The sequence below is a fragment of the Rhopilema esculentum genome, chromosome 13 (genome assembly GCF_057945365.1).
Source record: "Rhopilema esculentum isolate cy_ngs chromosome 13, ASM5794536v1, whole genome shotgun sequence".
In the NCBI taxonomy this organism is placed as follows: Eukaryota; Metazoa; Cnidaria; class Scyphozoa; order Rhizostomeae; family Rhizostomatidae; genus Rhopilema; species Rhopilema esculentum.
Window position 1 is genome coordinate 8,698,631 of NC_142827.1, and position 19,133 is coordinate 8,717,763.

Here is a 19,133-nt window from a genome sequence, read left to right on the forward strand (position 1 = left end):
ACAAGAAACTGGTGTACTCAACATCGACTTTTGTTTCTTATAAAAAAATGAGTGTATGTGGAAATAAAAAAGGACTTTTGCATCAGTCAGATGTCATGAAAGTCTAGATAATGACGATAATACAAACACTGAAAAATTCAGTGACAGTGCAGATTAAGGAGAAATTAACGACATGATAGCTTATGATCTTGAAATCATCATTATTTGGCCATTAGATGCTAATGTAAATCTGTTATGGTTTCAGGTTTGAATGTTGTAGAGATATGTTACGACACAGGGTCTCTACACGGAGAATATCACGTGACAATTACATCATTGCACTGTGATTGCATCAGCGTCTGTATTACGTAATTATAATTTCAAGTTTCATCTTAGGATATATAAGGGGTGGTTTTATAGTTGGATTGAGTTCTGCCGTAAGATTGTCGAACTCAGTGTGTCTTGTCGCTAGCTTGCAGAATTGTGTTTGCCATTACATTGTCGTCGTTAGCCGTGAACTGATTAATTAGAAGAAGTGTAAAACATTAGAGCATTAGAGAACAGTTTTTGCCGTATTTATCGTGTACGTTTCTGCGAACAACCTACGAACTCACTTTGGTAAAACCCCCTTTGCCAAACTGATTCAATAATTCCTTTTTCCAAACCAGATGATCCTAATTTCATCCCTCTCCCTAAACCAAAAGCCCCAGTGCTGACCGCAGTGTTATTCTATGTCCACTTGAGATGATATTTTTGCTAAAACATGCATGAAAAATAAAACTTAATTTTTTCGGACATTCAGCAGGTTATCCCAGTTTTTGGACAAAGACCACTGTACCTCGGAAAAGCGTCCTCTTCCACCCGATCAACATTTCTTTTTAATTCCACACCAAAAACTGGTCTAGAAAAGTTGGCCTGGTAAAGTCCCTCGTCGGGTGGTAATGCTCCCCCTTGTCCCTCTGAAGTAATGAGGGTATTATACACTTTTGTTATATTGCTCAAGATTTTGTAGTAGCGCACTAAAGAGTTGGCGTCACTTGTAAAACGTATTAGAACAGCAGAGGAACAGATTTTTTGGAAAATTTCAAAGTTGCGTTTGCTACAGTACCATGAAAACCAATGTTCACTTTGTCCCTCCCCCAAACCATTCCTACACCCTCTCATTTTTCCTCCCGGTTTTCTAAAGCGATTTCCAAGAATTTGTAAAAGTTGCTTTACCGTTGTGAGCTGCGTACAATATGTGGCCGACTTTGCCTGACACGAATCTAGAATTTTGAAATTTAGATATTTTGTAGACCAATTATAATGATATGGACATGGTGCGTTCTTTGTTTTCTGGTCGATTAGTCCAAGGTCTACTTCAGATCAAAGCATTGTCTTTTTGCATCGGCCGTCAACCATTCGGTCAACTCAAATACAAACGTTCGTCCTGGAAAGCTTTTGCAAGGTGAGTGAAGATCGGCTTTATATGAAAATATTTAATGTTTAGGATATGTTGTTATTTTGATGGGTGAACCTAGACGCAGGGCAAGGTATTCTTGTTAATTCATTCATTTGCATTCAATTGAAATGTCTAGCAGCAAATTTTCATGAATATTTAGATGACAGGGGAGAGAGTTGTGGTAATCTTGCAGGCCTTCTTATTCTGGCGTCAGCTTTTTTTTGTTTCATTTTCTTCTTTTTGGGCCTTTTTCTATAGTTCGCGATCTTGGGCGAGTGTTGCTAACTTCTAGTCCAGCATTCTGGGCTTCCGCTCTGATTATTGTCATCACGTTATTATTCGGTCCACCTCTTGGTCTACTCGCTTGTTCCTGGTTATTCTTGTCAGGGTAGGACAGGTTTTCTGGTTTTTCTGGTTTTCCTCACGATTTTCTTGCATAAAAAACAGAGTAACATTCAAAAGAACAAAAGAAACAGCAGGGAAGAGTTTCAACCGGAAAAAGTCTCAACAGGAAGAAGTCTCAACAGGAAGAATAAAAAATGCCACAATTCGAGTAAAGATCTACTTTGCACTTGGTAGTGATCTGCCAGGGTCTGGTTTGAATTGACTCTTGAAATAATAATATGTGTGGTGCTCCTGGTTCACTGGATCGAAATTTTCATGAGCAATCCTTTTGCTCTACATATTATAGCATCAATAATTTACATTGAGAAAATGTTTCGACTGACATTGTCAAATTATGCACTGCCATTTCATTAAATATGTTCTCTTCTAAGGCCGTGCTCACAACTTGTCCCCCCACTTTTCAAAAATAAAAAATTTTGACCGTCTTTTTTAACTATTTTTAAAAAAAGAGTATAAAAAAATGAGCAGACTGCCTGCCAGGGGGCTCCAGTCCGTTTGAGGGTCTTACCAAATGGCTACCAAATGGCTACCAAATGGCCCTTTTTCGATAAGAACTCAACTGCTCAGTTTAGCTTGCGATTTGCTATAGAGATAATGAACAAAATTTATCTTTCCCGAAACAACAACAATCAATTTTGAAGAAATTTGTCAAGAAAGGACCAGGGGAGCACAAGAAATGGATGCTAGGGTACCAAGGAAATAATTTCGGCTTTTATGCTACCGTTTGAGGGTTTTTGTCAAAAATGCTACCATTTGAGAGTATTTTCTAAAATTTAAGCCTTGGCCCTCTTTGACCCTGACCAGACCCCCCTGTCAGGCCATAATGGGAGTACCCCTTGGGTTTATAGGATGACTCCTCCTCTCCCAAATTTTTCCTAATAATCAATGTTTTTCAGAGAATTGTTGAATTGTCTGTTCTGAGCAGTATAGTAATTTGTTAAATTATAGTCTGGGAGATGAATTTTTAGCCATTCTTAAGGCTGAATTTCAAAAATATCCTTGCACGTGGGATGCAACCATGGTGGGTCCTCTTATGTCACTAAACTTTATTCTCAGCCCCCTCAACGTCAATGGCGCCATCCCTGAAATTTTCAACTACTGCTGGAGTTTTTCCTAAAGATTTTCTGGATTTTGCAAATAAGACATGTTATTTATATAAAATTTCCTTAGAATTATTTATTTTCTTATGATTATTATTTATTTACTATTTATTATTTACTATTTCAGTTTCAGATAGTTTATTTGCATGTATAATGAATTTGAAATAAATTCTTTTGAAAAGATTTCTTTAAAAAATTTACCAAAGAAAATAAATGCAGTAACAGAACATCAAAATATTCTTCAAATTTATTCAAGATCAAGAGAGTTTAACCCAGCTAATCCATCATCAAAAGGAAAAATGACAACAGAAAATCCCATTGGAAATGAGATATATCAAACAACAGAAGAACATCCAGATGTTTTAGATGCAGAAATTGAAGGGAAAATACCTAACTGGGTTGAAGGAACCTTACTTAGAGTTGGACCCGGAAAATTCGAATGGGGTGATACAAAATACAACCATTGGTTTGATGGTGATGCAATTCTCAACAGGTTCGCTATCAAAGATGGTAGTGTCAAATTCTCAAGCCGTTTTCTCCGCAGCAAATCTTACAAAGAATCTGAGAAGAACAACCGCATTGTTCTTGCACAGTTTGGTACAACTCCACCACCAGACCCATGCAAAAATATATTCTCCAGATTTTTCTCATATTTTCAAATGCCAGAAATGACTGACAATTGCAATGTCAACATAGTTAAGGTAAAGGGAGGCCATTATGCTTCCACTGAAGCACCAAAATTGTGGAAATTTGACAAAGACACTCTGGAAACATTGGATCCTATTGACTTTGGAAAAAGAATTTCAGGTACCAAAACTGCAATTTTATCTTACAAATATTATCTGGAAAGATATAAAATAACAATAGGGCAGTTTGCTTGAAAATAAAAACTTAAACTCTTATCACAGCATTATTTTCTAGTTTTTCCTAATGAAAGAAAAATTTTTGTAGAACAGGGAGTCTAGTTTCTATTACCTTATTTTTATGTCACAGATTTGGGCATGAAAATAATATAAAAACTTGCAGTTTTTTTCTCCATTTGGCAGAAAGCCAGTTAGATTAGAATCTGAACAGTTACTATAAATCCTTGATAAAGCAACCCCCTTATGAGAACTAACCCCCTTCAATAGGCTTTACAGACACATTATATATAGGAGATCGGTATTTAATAGCACAATATGAAATTCCCAATAAATTAATCTCAAACTTTTGGAAATAAAAACAAGGTGTTTTAATTGCATGCTTCAGTGCTTGCTACAATTTTTCTATTTTTGATACAAATCTAAAATAAGTAAAACAAAGTGGAAAAAAGTTGCTATGTTTTCTTCCACACAGGTCCCAGGTCTTGGCTGGCACATCCACATTACGATGAAGATGGTACTTACTACAACGTTTCTACTTCATACATGAAAAACAGAAACGAGATTTACAAGGTTCCAGCAAAACAGGACCTTGAAACTGCCACAGATGAATCAGCAGAAATGATTTCTAGCTTTCCCTGCAGCAAAGGTCCAGCTTATTACCACAGCTTTGGTATGACCGAGAATTACTTTATATTCATGGAAAGTTCATTGTTCTTCACAAATCCACTTGGCCTTTTCTTTATGAGACTAATGGACTGGGCATATGTAGACTTTTTCAAATTCAATGAAAACATAAAGTCTCGTCTGCATCTAATTGAACGCAAATCAGGAAAGCCATTTGCAATATTTAATGTTAACCCATTCATGTGCTTTCATCAAATAAATGCTTATGAGACAGATACCGAGGTGGTTCTTGATATGAGTGGGTACTCTGATGGGTCTGTTATGAAAGCATTGTACTTGAGCGAATTGAGGGAAGATGCTGAATCGAAAATTAAACCTGCAGAGCTTCGCAGATATCATCTTTCATTAGCTAAAGCTGACTCTGGGAAACCAAAACAAGTTGAGCTGGAAAAAGATGCAGAAGGAAGAGACTATGAGGTTCTCCATGTGGGATTTGAGCTGCCAAGGATTAATTATGATTACAATGGAAGAGATTACAGTTATGCATATGGAATGGGGTCTTCATCAAAGCCTCCTGGTTTGCTCATTTTGCACAAGGTAATAATTCAACTCTTAGTATATTCGATTAAAAATGAATAGAAACGCAATGAAATGGGCTGATGACAAAAGAGTCTTGCAAGCTAATTCAGTCAATTAAATCAAACCCTTGGAAGTATTTACCCTTGGAACAAAACTCAGATTGCCTAAAAATGTGGCAATGGCTCAGTGCTATATATTAATTGCTAAATGACTCATTTTCATATTGACACTATTATTTTGTTAGCTCCAGCCCAAAAAATGTTGTGAAGCAGTGTTTCCAAAAAGTGATATTTTATCTATTTGCAGAATAGAAATAAAACCGTGAAATTGGTTTTGGTGCATTTATTTTCATTTTTCTGAAGTCTGTCAATGAAACCTTGCTCCTCTGTGAGGAAAATTGAACAATTTTGAAAAAGTGGGTTTTGACCAAACCAACGAAACAGATCATCTAGCTCAAAACTATTTGCAGGATGTAAATTGAACCAATTTTCATGAAATTTATACTCAGCTTGTGCAAAAACAAGTTTTCATTTTTCTGTCATGATAATAATTTTAGAAAGGAAAAATTCTGTATCAATCATTGTTACTCTAATCTTATAAACTTGTTAATCGTTAATCAAATAACCTACTATTTCATGACAAATAAAAGTTTTCAACATCCTGAACACTTGAACACTTGAACATCCTGAAAAGCTGAAGGCTTGTACACATAGAAACTTGAAGCAGAGATAATCAGGCATGGAGCAAAGTCATTGCACTTTTGCTCCAAGGAAGCCACATGTTCTGGGATGAAATATTAGCTTTCAATAATTTAAATGTATTTGATGTTGTTTGTTCTTGTCCTATTGCAGTGTTACTTATTTGCTATATTTTTATAGATTTTTCGCTGCAAGAATTCCTTTGGAGTCTGTCAAACAGTCTGCTATCGTAGCCTCTTCTTTATTCATACAACCAGGCATGTGCCTGCATATGCAATTGACCTGTTTTCCACAAGGAAGACACCTTGGTCCAAAGTGTCACAAATGACAACCTTCATATTTCAGTGTGTTCAGATCAACAAATTGCCCTTCATTTGGAAGTCCAAGCTTTTTGGCAATTCTGAACAATTGAGATGGATTCTATTAGCCTTTAAACATTGACCTTAAATACAAGATTCTATTTGACATTACCATCTCTGGTTCATCTCTGGTTGAAGTAATGGATTCTTATGATAATCAAACATCATCTGTCAGTAATCAGGTGGATTCATGTAAGAGTCGAAATAAGATTTGAACAGCCTAGTATGCATTTTTGTATTTGAACTACTTGATCAGAAATTCATTTTATTTTTGTTTGTAGGTTAATGTAAAGACAAAAGAAGTCAAGTCATGGGAATGTGAAAATTGTCACCCATCAGAGCCTGTTTTTGTACCAAGCCCAAATGCTAGTAAGGAAGATGATGGTGTGGTATTATCATCTGTTCTTGGCATCAGAGGACAGAAATCATTTTTGTTGGTGCTTGATGCTTGCGACATGACAGAGATTGCCAGGGCCTATGTGCCTGTCAGACTGGTTCCGCTGGTTCATGGAGAGTTCCTCTAGTTTTTAATGCAAATGAAAATCCAAAACAGCAGGCCCTAAACATACATTCACAAATCTGAAAGATGATTGAACATTTAATTTTATATTAAATATAAATGGCCTTTAACAGCTCTTTAAAGATAATTAACATCCAATTTAACGAGCTTTTAGTAAAATTAATTGACAATAAATATGTATTACAGGGAGTTGAAATCTCCACTGGCATTGTTCTAAATTTTCGACTACTTTACAACAAAACATAGACCATAAATAGTAACTAATAAAACAAAGAGATCAAAAGGACTAGATACATCTTGAAAGAACTCATTGTAAAATGTAAAACATAATTTTATAATTAGATATCGTAGATGATGTTGAAAGTATAGAATTTCAAGCCAATAGACCATCTTGGAGTTCGCAAAGCTATGATTGATTTCTGTGGTTTTATAGCTAGGTTCAATCCTTCAGGTGGGAAGAAACAGTGAAAAATTGATGGTGGGTAGAGGCTGTTCTTTAATTTTTTGGGTTGTGAAACTCCTTTAGAATAGAAAATACTTAAGAATTCAAATCTGATTTTTGTTGATTAACAATGGACCTTGTGTGAGCTACAGAGGAATTTTCAAATCTTGGTAAAATAGGCTGCCATTGTTTTTATCGCAGCTTTTGCCCCACTTGTGTCATGGGATCCAATGTTCAAGATGGTCTATAGGCTCAGTACCATGCAAATTATAGATTGAAAAAAATATATTTGACAAAACTATCTATGCATAAGAATTTTGTTTATTTGATTAGCTGTGTAAGTAGAATCTGGAAACAAGAATGATGTTAAGATTAAAGTTTAACAAATTTCTCCAATTGACCTGTGTTCTAATATTGCAGTCAAACAGTGGTTTGTAGTTTGAATACTAACTGAATGTTGTTTATGGAATGTTATTGAAATCAGAAGGGTGATATGTAACCTTTTGACATCATGGTATAATTTTATTTAACAGATTAAATACTGGAATTTCCTTTCAAGATTTTGTTTCCAGAACATAGAAATACAATTACTTTATATAAAGGTAATTTAATTTTGGGAAGCATTGGAAATTGCATAGAATCGTTATTAGCAGTGCAGCAACCTAAGAAGATTTTGAGATTTAATCTTAGACTGCCTTTCCTGTTTATAAATGTTTTCAAACCCGTTTCTATTATCAACAAATCTTTGAATGACATTCAAAACATCTTTGAAACTGGCACTGTCTTCCTCATCAAATTGAGTTTTAGCATTTCTCAGTAAAACTTCGCCGTTGTCACATGTCAGCAAAAATGCAAATGACCTGAAAAGAAATATTGAAGGCACAATGAATGATATGAGATTACTGTGTTCAATGTTAAAGTGTTCCACTCTCACAACAGAGTTTCAGCATAAAGACAATGAAATTGTAAATTAAATAAGTACAAAAATTAGATATGCTGTTGAATCAAGACGTTTTGAGCATCTAATATCTAGCAAGTGAAAAGTAAACATTTCAATGTGCCGGGAAAACCCTTATTTGAGACTTCAGTGAAATTTAATTTTACTCCCAATAATAAGCTCTACCTTTGTATGGGCTTGTTAAGCCTCTTATAATCACAATCAACAGACTAGGCCATGTTCACGTTGAAAAGTTAATCCTTTTCCTCTAATTGCTAGCACCATTTTGCAATAAGCACAATCAAATAAGGTAGCAAAGAAAGTTCTTAATGTGACATTTCCTATATTTTTCAAATGTTGATCACTTGGCCTGAAAGAACACCAGGATATAGGTTCAAGTTAGGCAAATTCAATTAAACAAATTAAAAATTCAGTGAGATATGGATACTGTTTGCTGAGTTTACTGTCAGAATACTGTTACTTTGCACAGGACCTGATACTGATTGTAACATACACCTGGCCCCAAAACACCCATTCAATTTTGGTTTGCTTTGTTTATATCTATATGGCTTTCTATGTATAGTAGGTACGTATATGCTGATGAGACATACCTGTACAGAGCATAGTAGTCTGTTTCAGCTTGCTTAGTTAGTCGTTTGAAGGTGTTCATATCTTGAATAACCTATAGAGAGATAAAAAAAACTCCACATCACACTGCTGAAAACATTGTGCTGGTGGAACGGAATATAGATAACATTCACCAATATGAGTTAACTATCATGTGATCAAGGTTTTTCTTGAATGATTCGTTTAATGTCTATTCTATGATAATGACTCAGCAATGAAACCATTTTTCATATATCTTAAGATAAGGAATAAAAATATCTGCAGTTTAATAAAATATTCATTCAAAAATGAATTCTGCTGAGATTAAATGACAAATCAGAGCTGAAAAATCACCTTTGGTGATTGCATTTTTGCTTAAAGAATTATAAATAGAAGAAAGCTCTAATGAATAATGAAGAACTTGCTATTTAGCAAAGAAGTAACAACCTACCTTAAGCTTGTAATTCTCGATAACTTGACGAAGTTTGAATGGGTTACATTGGCCCAGTTGTCTCATTGACTTAACACAGTCTTGGCAAAATGGATTCGTTCCTGCATAAGATAGATAAGTACACATAAAACTCATGCATAAGAAGCAAGGAAACATAGTTTAAGAGTGCGTCTTTTATAAAAACAAGTAACTGCAAAACACAACGTTAAGACAGAAAAGACAGTTTTCCCATTTGTTTACAGTAATGGTCTGCAAAGCTTAAAATGTTACTCCAAACCCAGACAAAGTGTTTGTAACACTTCACAAATAACTAACAACAAGCTAAGAGAGTAAAATCACAGCCTATAGCACTATAAAATACCAAGCATTTCTTTACATGCTGCAGAAAAAAGACTTACTTTGAGACGAAAGTTCAAGAGTTTCTTCACTATACTTCACGACAAGTGACGTTTCATTTGCCAACGTACTTTGGCTGTTAAGTGATGTACTCAGCTCCTAAAAATAACAATGCAACGGAACATAAAAAAACGTGCAATTAAACATTTAGCTTTATTTCATAGGTAAATATCATGTTCAAAAAGCCCTAATTGTGATGCTTCTTGTGAGAATAAACCAGACATAAAATCCTTGCCAAAAGTCTTGGTACACTACCGTCAGTTTCCAAGGGCAAATTCAGCCATTTCCCTTCCTTCCTTGAATAATGTTGGTTTACTACAAAACGACGTAGGGGATTAGAAAAAACACTTTTTTCTACGACTTTTATGTCATTTTTCTAAATTATCAACATTGTTTAGGGGGGAGAGAGGTGTGAAAATAGGAGCATCCGGGAAAAGAATTGAACAATATAAAAACACAACGCAAATTGCTGGGTGTTCCAAGTATTTTTGGCAATGATTGTCAATACCCTAAACGTTCCAATACAACTTCTACCACTACAACTTGATCCTATAGGAAATGATGAACACTCAAAGATTATATTCAGAGATGGAAAGTCGTGACAAAATCAATCATTATATTCAGCTGACAAGTAACAGGATAGATTTCATTATATGTAGCTTCAATGGGACAGGATAGATTTTGTATGACCCCTCGACAAACCAAGAACACAAAGATCCCAGCACCAACAAAATAGGCAAGTCATACTACAAACCGAATCATTCGAAAAAATCTGAAAATAATTAGCTGGAATAGTTGTTATAACAAAAATTGAGTCGAACTTCAGTTACATCCCGTTTATACATCTTGTTCAGCATACCTTTGTTTAGTGAAAATTCAGGAGTACATTTGAATGCTGCAGGCACATCTTTTCGGTTGATAACTGGCACTAAAAGACTTTCCAGCTTTGAGAACAACCAGGGGAAAATGATATATTGTTGCTTGTTTTTTATAGTCACCCAAACAGAGATGCTGAATTTTTCGACAGGCTATGGTATAAAGGGGCACGCGACATGAAGTATTCTTTTCACCCAATGGTTGGTTGGTTAGTGTTTTACGCATCCAGGGTTTGTTGTTATTAGCAAGGTCCGCTTTCTATGCATGGAGTTAAATTTTTCCATTGAAAACAAGGTCTACAATTAAATCCTGTTAAAATCATTCACATCAAGAACTTTGTTAATTATTGGCCACTTGAATATTAGCAAATTAGAAAAAATTGCATACTGTGTCGTCCTTCAGGTTCCGGTCTTGTAAAAGCTCTGATAGACTGCAGCAAGAAATAAATCTAGAAAGAAAAGTTAGCCATATTTTACGAAAAGCTCATTTTTGCCAAACCCATGACAAAATTTTCTGAATTACAAGAAAATATATGCCAAGAAAAAAATGCAAATGGCCGGTCATTGAAAAGTTTGCTAACGGGGCCAGGGGCCAGTAGACTGTTTTCCACGAAGATTGAACATCTTCTGCACCTCGTTGTTTTTAAATGATTAAAGGAAGGGACAACAGAGTAACTACTTTCCTGGAACCTCTGCTTCTGGTAGGGTTAACAGACACGTAAATGGCTTTGAAAAAAGCAAACATTTAGTAAACTAAAGCTTTTCGTCTGACACTCTTCAGAGTTTAAACTCTGTGCAGAGTTTTAATCCGTGCCTTGCGCCAATGCTTTGTTACGCCTGAGAATGATATTCATAATGCTAATGCCGAGAATTCTCTCAATTCAGAATGGAAATGATAGAACTGTAAAAGGTTAAGGCTCTGTAATGAAAGATTTAGCACAACTTTAGTATAACATTATAATTGGCTTATTGTCAGTCAGAAATATTTTTCACCCTCACAAAACTATCCGTCAATTTACGTCCTTGGGGTTCTGTAAAAATGCACCCCATGCCCCATATACACGATACTCTCGTTAAGTGGGACACTAAAGACCGAGCAAAAGTGTACTACTTAGCGGGCGTCCTACTTATCCGAATACTTGAAAAGGGTTAGCAAGTTCAAGGGGCCGGGAACATCTGTACTACATAGCAGGCGTCCTACTTATCCGGGGTCCCACTTAACGAGAGTGTACTGTATCATCTAAATTTGAGCCAATGTTGGAAAAAATCGATGAAAAAATTCGCGCCAATTCCAACTATACCCAGGCTACGTCGCGCACCAGATGGCGTCAGCATCGCATTCCTTTCACGCGACAAACTCGAAAATTTGAGGAAGTATGAAACAAAAATGGAACACATTTACACGTTCTTTACAGGCTGAATTCTACCTGGTCATACATTCGATTAGAAAAACAACCAATTTGGCATGGCTGCAGGAGAAGTAAGCTTATATTATTATTATCGATTTATTTTGTGTGGCAATAAAAGTTTTGTAACTATGTAGAGCTTTCAGCTATTATGAAAACTTTTAATGCTAACAGGGTGGCTAGAACGTTTGAAAGATAGTTTTCATTAAGACTTCCAAATGCTTACTAAGAAATAATTCTCAATACTACAAATGTTTAATATATACGAAAACCTGCAGGGACCTCCAGTACAAGGGGATCTCATTCTTGTGTTTAAAAATAGGGCAAAAATACATCAGTTTCTTCGGTATTTTTAACTTTGCGATGGCAGGACACAAGGCAGGAAAATTTTGCACCTGTGCGAGGCGTGAACGCCGACGATGACGTTAACAGTTGCGCACAAGTGAAGTGTAAAATAATTTTTTAATTAATTTTAAAAACCTCTAAAACGGAAGATAACTAACCGCATGCTATAGTTTAACAAAACGAAACCTACGCTATTGGAAAACCTTAAATACCCCTAGATTAACTAAGGGAACGAAAACGCCTCGAGCCACACACCTTACCCTAGTTTACAGTTTACAAATCACTGATTCAGGTGAAAGACTCCCAGAATACCCATAAACAAGTAGACCAGATAGAAGAAAAACGCGAGGAAGCGTGGAACAAGAGACCAAAACGGATAGCAAATGATAACCATCATAAGAGAATTAGTAAAACTCAAAAGCCCTTCATTTAATTAACTCCAATTGAATTTCATTTATCATAATAGATATGGACGTGTCAAGCAAGCAAAAACAACTCTATGCACATATATATTTATATAGATATGCCGTAAATCGTCGAAGTAAAGACCTCAGATTCAGATGTGTGCTCCCCTCAAATGAGCACCCCCTATAACAGTCAAAAATTTGACAAGTGCCTCCTCTGAGGATGGTGAGGAGAATGGCAAAGATGAAAGAATTGACATTCATATTGTCCAAGAGTTTATTTCTGACAATTTACAAATAAAGCTTAGATCAAGCTGATTTTTCAACAATATAGTTTTCTTTTCATTCTTTCCAATATGGAAAAATAAAAATAAATCAATCAGTGCCCCCTTTGAATAAGCACCCCTGTCAAATAAGTACCCCTGTCAAATAAGTGCTCCCTTGAAACAGTAGGAAATTACATACATACATTTCAAGATCATGTTTAATATCTTCTGGAAGGTCTTTCAACTCAATTTCATCTCCAACAAATACCTGAAAAGGAGAAGCAGAAAATATCTTTAGTCTAATACCATGCCAATCATTAATTCCCTAGGCATCTATAGATCACAGAATTTACTTGAATCGACATCAAAGCTGGTTTGTCATGAAGTAAAACAAAACTGCCAATATTTTCAGACTGCTTGACACATCCTATTAGCTGCAAAGAGTCTAGTCTTTAGTACATTGAGTAAAGGTCTTTGCTCAGTGCCATTCTGGGAAGCATCTAGAGTGCCATAGAAAGGGGCAGGTGGGGCAAGCACCCACCATAATATATAATCAGACTGAGGGAAACTTTTGAGCTTTGCCCCAAATGAGTCCTTGTTTGAGGGGTTTCTTTCGATAGAAGGAAGAAAAACATCTCCCAGGTGTCCTTTAAACCAGATAATTTCTCATAAAGACAAATACTTTTAGGTCTAATCATCAATGTAGCTCAGCCAATGATAAACACAAATTTCAAATGAATGATAAACACAAAATGATATTATTAAAATAAGACTTTGCTGATGAAAGTTGAATATTATTGTGACGTCTGAAGCATAATTCTTCATCACGTCGGCATTTATTGTTTCAAGCAAACTGCTCCATTGTTAATTGATCGACCAAAACAATTAGCACTACCCAAAAACAATGGTATGGTTTACTACAACAAAATGATGCATCATGCTTGCCCAACTTGCTGAACATCAAAATTCGACTCATAAAAGACCAATGACAGTGGCAACTATGTGCCTTAAGCTAGCTGTCACCCCATTCTTTCATTGGTTTCAGGAAAACTACCACACTCATTCTGCCATCAATGACAAAAACTAATTCTGCAAAAATCAATTCTCTCCTCTTCACTTCATCTCTCAAATGCAAAACCTTACAGAATTATTTTTAAACTTAGAGAACTCTTCAACTGGGTTTAATAATCAGCTATAGCATCTTTAATCATAATTTCTATTTATATTTCACAAATATATTTGCATTTCTTCTACCCACAGTCTGCACTTATAGATCTCTTTGTAATTCGTTTATCCGATGAAGAATTAAACTTCAGATGTTGAGTGCACATGCATGATTACCCATTTAACCATTCTATCATCAAACTTTTTCATCATTTATCCAACTTGTTATTTTAAAGACCACAAGATCTTAATTAGCAATAATGTAAGATGAATACAAAAATAATACTTTTAAGATAAAATTAAAATAAAAGTTTCTTACTGTAAACAAGATGGTAGATAATTCCTCACTGAGATAAGAAAAACATCTTTGAATGTAGCAGATCTGTTAAAATAACCGGAGAAAAAGATGTTTGAGAATATGAAAGACAAATTGCTCTTTATTTCATTAACTGCTTCTTGTGTAAATTATCTTCTACATCATTGCTGCCTTGACTCATTAACAAATACATAAAATAAAAGTACTCTAGTTTTTTCTAAAATGAAAGAACCTTTGTTTTTCTATGTAAACAAAAATTTTTATCCTATCATGGTTGAGTTACAATCTCCTTTTGCAAACTGTTGAAGCTTGGTTGTCTGTTTGGCCAAAGATAGATTAAATTTAGAATATTAAAAAATGTTTAGTTTCATGACTCTGCTTTGCTGACAGGCTGATTAAATTTTAAATATTTTTCAGTCTCAGAGTTAAGTTTTTACCAACAGTTATTTCAATTTGCCGACATTTTGATAATAGTATCAAAGTTATACTAATATATCTAGCCAAGAAATAAGGCATTGTTTCAGTTTAAGTCTGTTAACAGAAATATTAGCTTCTGCAGGGCCTCTAAGATCAATTGAGATTAGTAAAAAACAAAAGCCCTCTAAGCAAACTGTGATGCAAATTTTGCTTTAAGTTTTCTTAAATAACTGGGATCTATTTAGAGCATACTACTATTTTTACAATAGGTGTGCTAATCATATCAAATATCATTTGACAAAGGATGGCATTAGGAAAAACCAAATTAAAAGAAACTTGGTACCAACATTTGAATCATACCATGCCTCCAGTCGCTTTAGGTATTCACTAACATCAACTGACTCCTAAAATTGTAAACAACTAATATCAGAAGAAATATTACACTATAAATAATGTTTTATCACAAATCTGAAAAACAAAGCAGATGTATATGTCAAAAATGTTTCATGATAATTTTTGAATATTTTTCTCATTTTGAAAACAATCTAATGATTAAACACCATAGAAATTCAAAACACTGAAAACAGTTCCTTATAGGAAACATGTTTCTTTTTAGTTGTTTTTGGGACACCATATATTTTGATACTATCAGGATAATGCATATTAATAGCTTTTTTACATTATCAATTGATTTGCGCATTAAATGTTTCTTCAGAGTTCACAAAATGTGTATTTTTTTCATTCCCAACAAATTGGTTCACATTGCAAATAAGGTCATTTGATAAACAATATAGCAAAAGTGCTTTTCCTGTCCACCCTCCTCCTAGGTAGAATATGATTAATGCAAATATCAGGTTTACATACCATATACTTATGAATATATGGACTCAACTGCTTGCAATAATTATCCAGCTCATTCTGAAATCTAGGATGTCTAAGTTAAGATTGTAACCACACAGTGAAATTTGATTTTTAACTTCTCCACCTTGTGCAAATAGTTATAGGCATTTAAGAAAACATTAGTGGAAAAAAATAACCACTAACTTGATCACACATCTTATACTTTGTATTGTAATGGTTACTTTGTCTCACAAGATTTAACAAACAATTAATAAGAATATTTATAGAAAATCATGAAAAAATATCAAGATTTTAGGTCTGTTAAAATATTACTCAACTCTAACTTATTTTTTCACAATGCATTGTTTTTCCAACAGTTTATCTCAAATAATGACAGAATGCAAAGTGATAAATCATCTTTTTATACAAAATTCTTGAACATAACAAAAGGATACAATTCCAAGCCTGTTTCAATAACAGCGATAAAGCATACAAGAAAGGACCTTTTAGGATCTTCATTATTTCTGAAAAAAATCAAGCAACTCGCTAAGAAATAAGATAACACATCATCAAAATAATAAATAAAGTATAATAAGCTATTTTTTAAAATTTTCTGCCAAAAAAACCTGTAACAGCATTCATGACATAATAATCATCAAAAAATTATCTGAATATCAAAAATATATAAGCAGATGTGGTATACCTTTGCCCTTCAGTTGAATTGTCTGATAAAGATTCACTACTTTCCTCATCCATGGAATAGAAATAAACCATAGCATTCTGATCATAAACTTTCCCTGCAGGTATTGCTATAATATTACCACTTCCCTCCAATGGCTGCATTTTTTCAAGCCTTTTTGTCAAGAAATATCGCAGGGATGTCTCTAGATCAGCTTGGATATTACTGCTAAGCAGTGAAAGCCTAGAAAACAGACAAAAGTCTCTTTGAACTGATTCCCTAACAAATATGGTAAAACACCCCAAGTCCAGCAAACTTACAATCTTCACAGAGGATAGCAGGTAAACATAACAAGGGAAGCAAAAACTATCTTGGACTAGCATGGGATTCAATCTCATGTGGTGCCTGAGAGGGAACTTAAAATTTACTACGAACAAAAATATCTTCTTGAAGGGGATCTTGGTAAATAGGAAAATGCTTCAGCCATTCAAACTTTTAAAGGGGCCTGCACAGTTAGGAAACTTTTTAGGGGAGATGGTTTTTACTACAGGGTGTACTTAGTGATGACATACCATTTGATGTTAACAACTTGGCTGAGATATGGGCTGTGAAAGAAATGATGAAGCTACCAAAGAATTACCTTACTTTTATTGTCCATAAGTAGGGAAATATGCCTGTTTTCTTGATTGGGAAAGAGCCTGTTTTCTTGCAGTTATATCTCTGCCAGTTTCACTAGATTAAACTGCTTTTCAAATGCATGAAAATTTTACATCTCATTTTCCTTGTAATTTGGAAAATTCTAAAAATAGATTGTCCATAATTTAGCTACTTTATTCATTTATTTTTATACAAAAAATCATGCCATTGTTAGATGGTGTTATCACCTTAAGCCACTTTCATACAAATCACTGATATATTTACTAACAACCTTTACAAAATGTTATATTGATGCATTCCAATAATTACCAAATTAAATATCCTGCATAAATTTGACAATGATTCTAAACTTAATCAATTACTTTCTGATATTTCAAGGTCAAACATACCTGCAGACAGGTTGCTGCGTTGCTTTTTTATCAGGTTGGGTAGCTACATCTTTTTCAGTTATTTCATCTTTCCTAAAAAACCAACATTATTCAGCATTGTAGGATTCACAAAGGTGTTTACACAAACCTCTTTGCATCAATTTTTTGTAGGTATTGTTAGGGAAAGGCCAAGGAGCTAATAGCTAAGCTAAGCCCTATCAAGGGAAAGGAGAAGGGACTTGGGAAGAGGGGTGAGGGGGGAGAGAGAACAAGCTTGTTTACTTTTGTTTTGAATAAGAGTCTGGGAAGCAGGAAGAAGGTACCTAGAGAATTCTGACGTTTAGAAAATCTAGGGAAGAAGGAAGAGTCGTGGGGAGACATTGCAACAAGTTTAAACATGAAACTGAAGCTAAAAAATAGCAATTTATAAACTTCATTAATTTCCTTAGTCAGATTCTTCAGCTGATCAGTTTCGCCTTATATAATTAACGGATGACCTAAAATTCAAGCTGAGAAAAGTTATTGTTGACAAAGACAAAACTTGACAATTTTCTTACGAGATATTTACCATTCAGCGTCCTCATAACCGTTTGATAATATTGATTGATTTACTATATGTTGACTGTAAACGGCATAATCGTGGATAACCTCATCCTCCATCTTTGATGCCACGAAACGGCTTTTTTCTCCTTGCGCCCCTGTAACCCAAAACAGATGTGAGCTAGAAACAAAATTGTCAGGGCCCGCGCCCGAGGGGGAGTGGAGGGAACCATTGCCGCACCACTTTTTTGCTTAATAAAAAACTAAAATAAGCTTAAAATATTTATATAAATGAAACTTTAGATTACAACAAATACATTGAACCGAATCCCCCAAATAGAACAGCGTGGACAAAATGATTACCACAAAAGGGGGAAAAGGAAACTTCTCTACATTGCTGGCCCCTCCCGTTGAGGGTTAATGGGGCGGGCCTTATTGTTTGCTAGAAAATTAAAAAGCAATGGGTGATATGTAATAATGGAATTTTTAGTTTGTATTGAAGGAAAGTAAAGTTGTATTTCAGAAAGCTTTAGAATTTCCTCAGCCTTCTGTTTAAACTGTTCCGTGCATCGTTTTATACAGACTGCAATGGCTTGAAAGGATGCATTACAGAACACTCGTCTCATTGTTGCATATTACTTATCCATAGCTGCAAAAACTTTTATTGCTTAGCTTAAGAGGAATGGGCGGAATACAGGGTCTGCGCTACCGATTCTAAAGTGGGGGGGGGGGGGGTGAGAGCAACAAGGAGGTTACCTATCTAATACCTAGAAGGGGCATTTCATACCTATAGTCAGCAAGAAAAGTGGCCTCCCTTGTGGCGCGGGCCCTGGAATAACTATATCCTTGGGTGGAATGATATTTATTTAAATGTATTTCAAGTGCTGTTCTGAATAGCGTATCTTTCATGTCGAGCTTTACGTCTTTTTCGACCGATCAGAAAACGCTGATACCTCAGTTGAACCATTAGCCCAAGCATAGATGGCCTTCTTGTATCTAGTTCTTGTGTCCTAGTAAAGAGTAAAGGACAGAAAATATTGCATCAAAAAAATCGCCGACTTGAGTTGGTTTCCTGCGCACACTTGTTAGAAATCCACTTTTTTAATGAAAACGTTGAGATGGCGACAGTATTTTGCAAAAATTTGGAATCACGCTTTTCTTCTTTAGAAATTACTTCTGGTTTTTTGCTAGTCTTTTGATTTGCCCTGGTTCACGCTAGATCCGTCTCTTGATTTACAACCTATCCTGACTAACAGTGCTGGGATTTCATACCCTTCCTCCGGTTAAATGTTGATACCTCTGCCATAAGAGTACACATGAACCAACTTTGAAAGGGGGGACAGGTAACTGTTAGACTATACTTGCTTGCTACCTAGCACGTTTTCATTGGTTTGACTCAAAAGCTGTGTCCAAATTTGAAGGCTTCTCCTTTCTTTAAACATCCTTTTGATTCTCT

At 35.0% G+C, this 19,133-nt stretch overlaps 2 protein-coding genes across 3 annotated transcripts; one reads left to right on the forward strand and one right to left on the reverse strand.

Moving 5' to 3' along the window:
- Positions 1–1,193: 1,193 nt before the first annotated feature.
- On the forward strand, positions 1,194–7,387 carry LOC135691911 (beta,beta-carotene 15,15'-dioxygenase). The gene is made up of 4 exons (XM_065209911.2): positions 1,194–1,426; positions 3,182–3,732; positions 4,261–5,009; positions 6,330–7,387. Exons 1-4 carry the CDS (start codon positions 1,290–1,292, stop codon positions 6,570–6,572), a joined length of 1,680 nt encoding a protein of 559 aa, XP_065065983.2. The 5' UTR covers positions 1,194–1,289; the 3' UTR covers positions 6,573–7,387.
- On the reverse strand, positions 6,629–17,836 carry LOC135691914 (protein Njmu-R1). Of its 2 annotated transcripts, none has more exons than XM_065209914.2 (13): positions 17,706–17,836; positions 17,159–17,230; positions 16,137–16,355; positions 15,889–15,957; positions 15,458–15,518; positions 14,941–14,997; positions 14,180–14,242; positions 12,900–12,964; positions 10,664–10,724; positions 9,403–9,499; positions 9,005–9,105; positions 8,559–8,629; positions 6,629–7,870 (listed from the first exon to the last, which is right to left on the reverse strand). In XM_065209914.2, exons 1-13 carry the CDS (start codon positions 17,795–17,797, stop codon positions 7,657–7,659), a joined length of 1,242 nt encoding a protein of 413 aa, XP_065065986.2. In that variant the 5' UTR covers positions 17,798–17,836; the 3' UTR covers positions 6,629–7,656. The 2 variants fall into 2 exon arrangements, with proteins under 2 accessions (XP_065065986.2, XP_065065987.2); XM_065209915.2 differs by having other exon boundaries at positions 17,695–17,813.
- Positions 17,837–19,133: the final 1,297 nt, after the last annotated feature.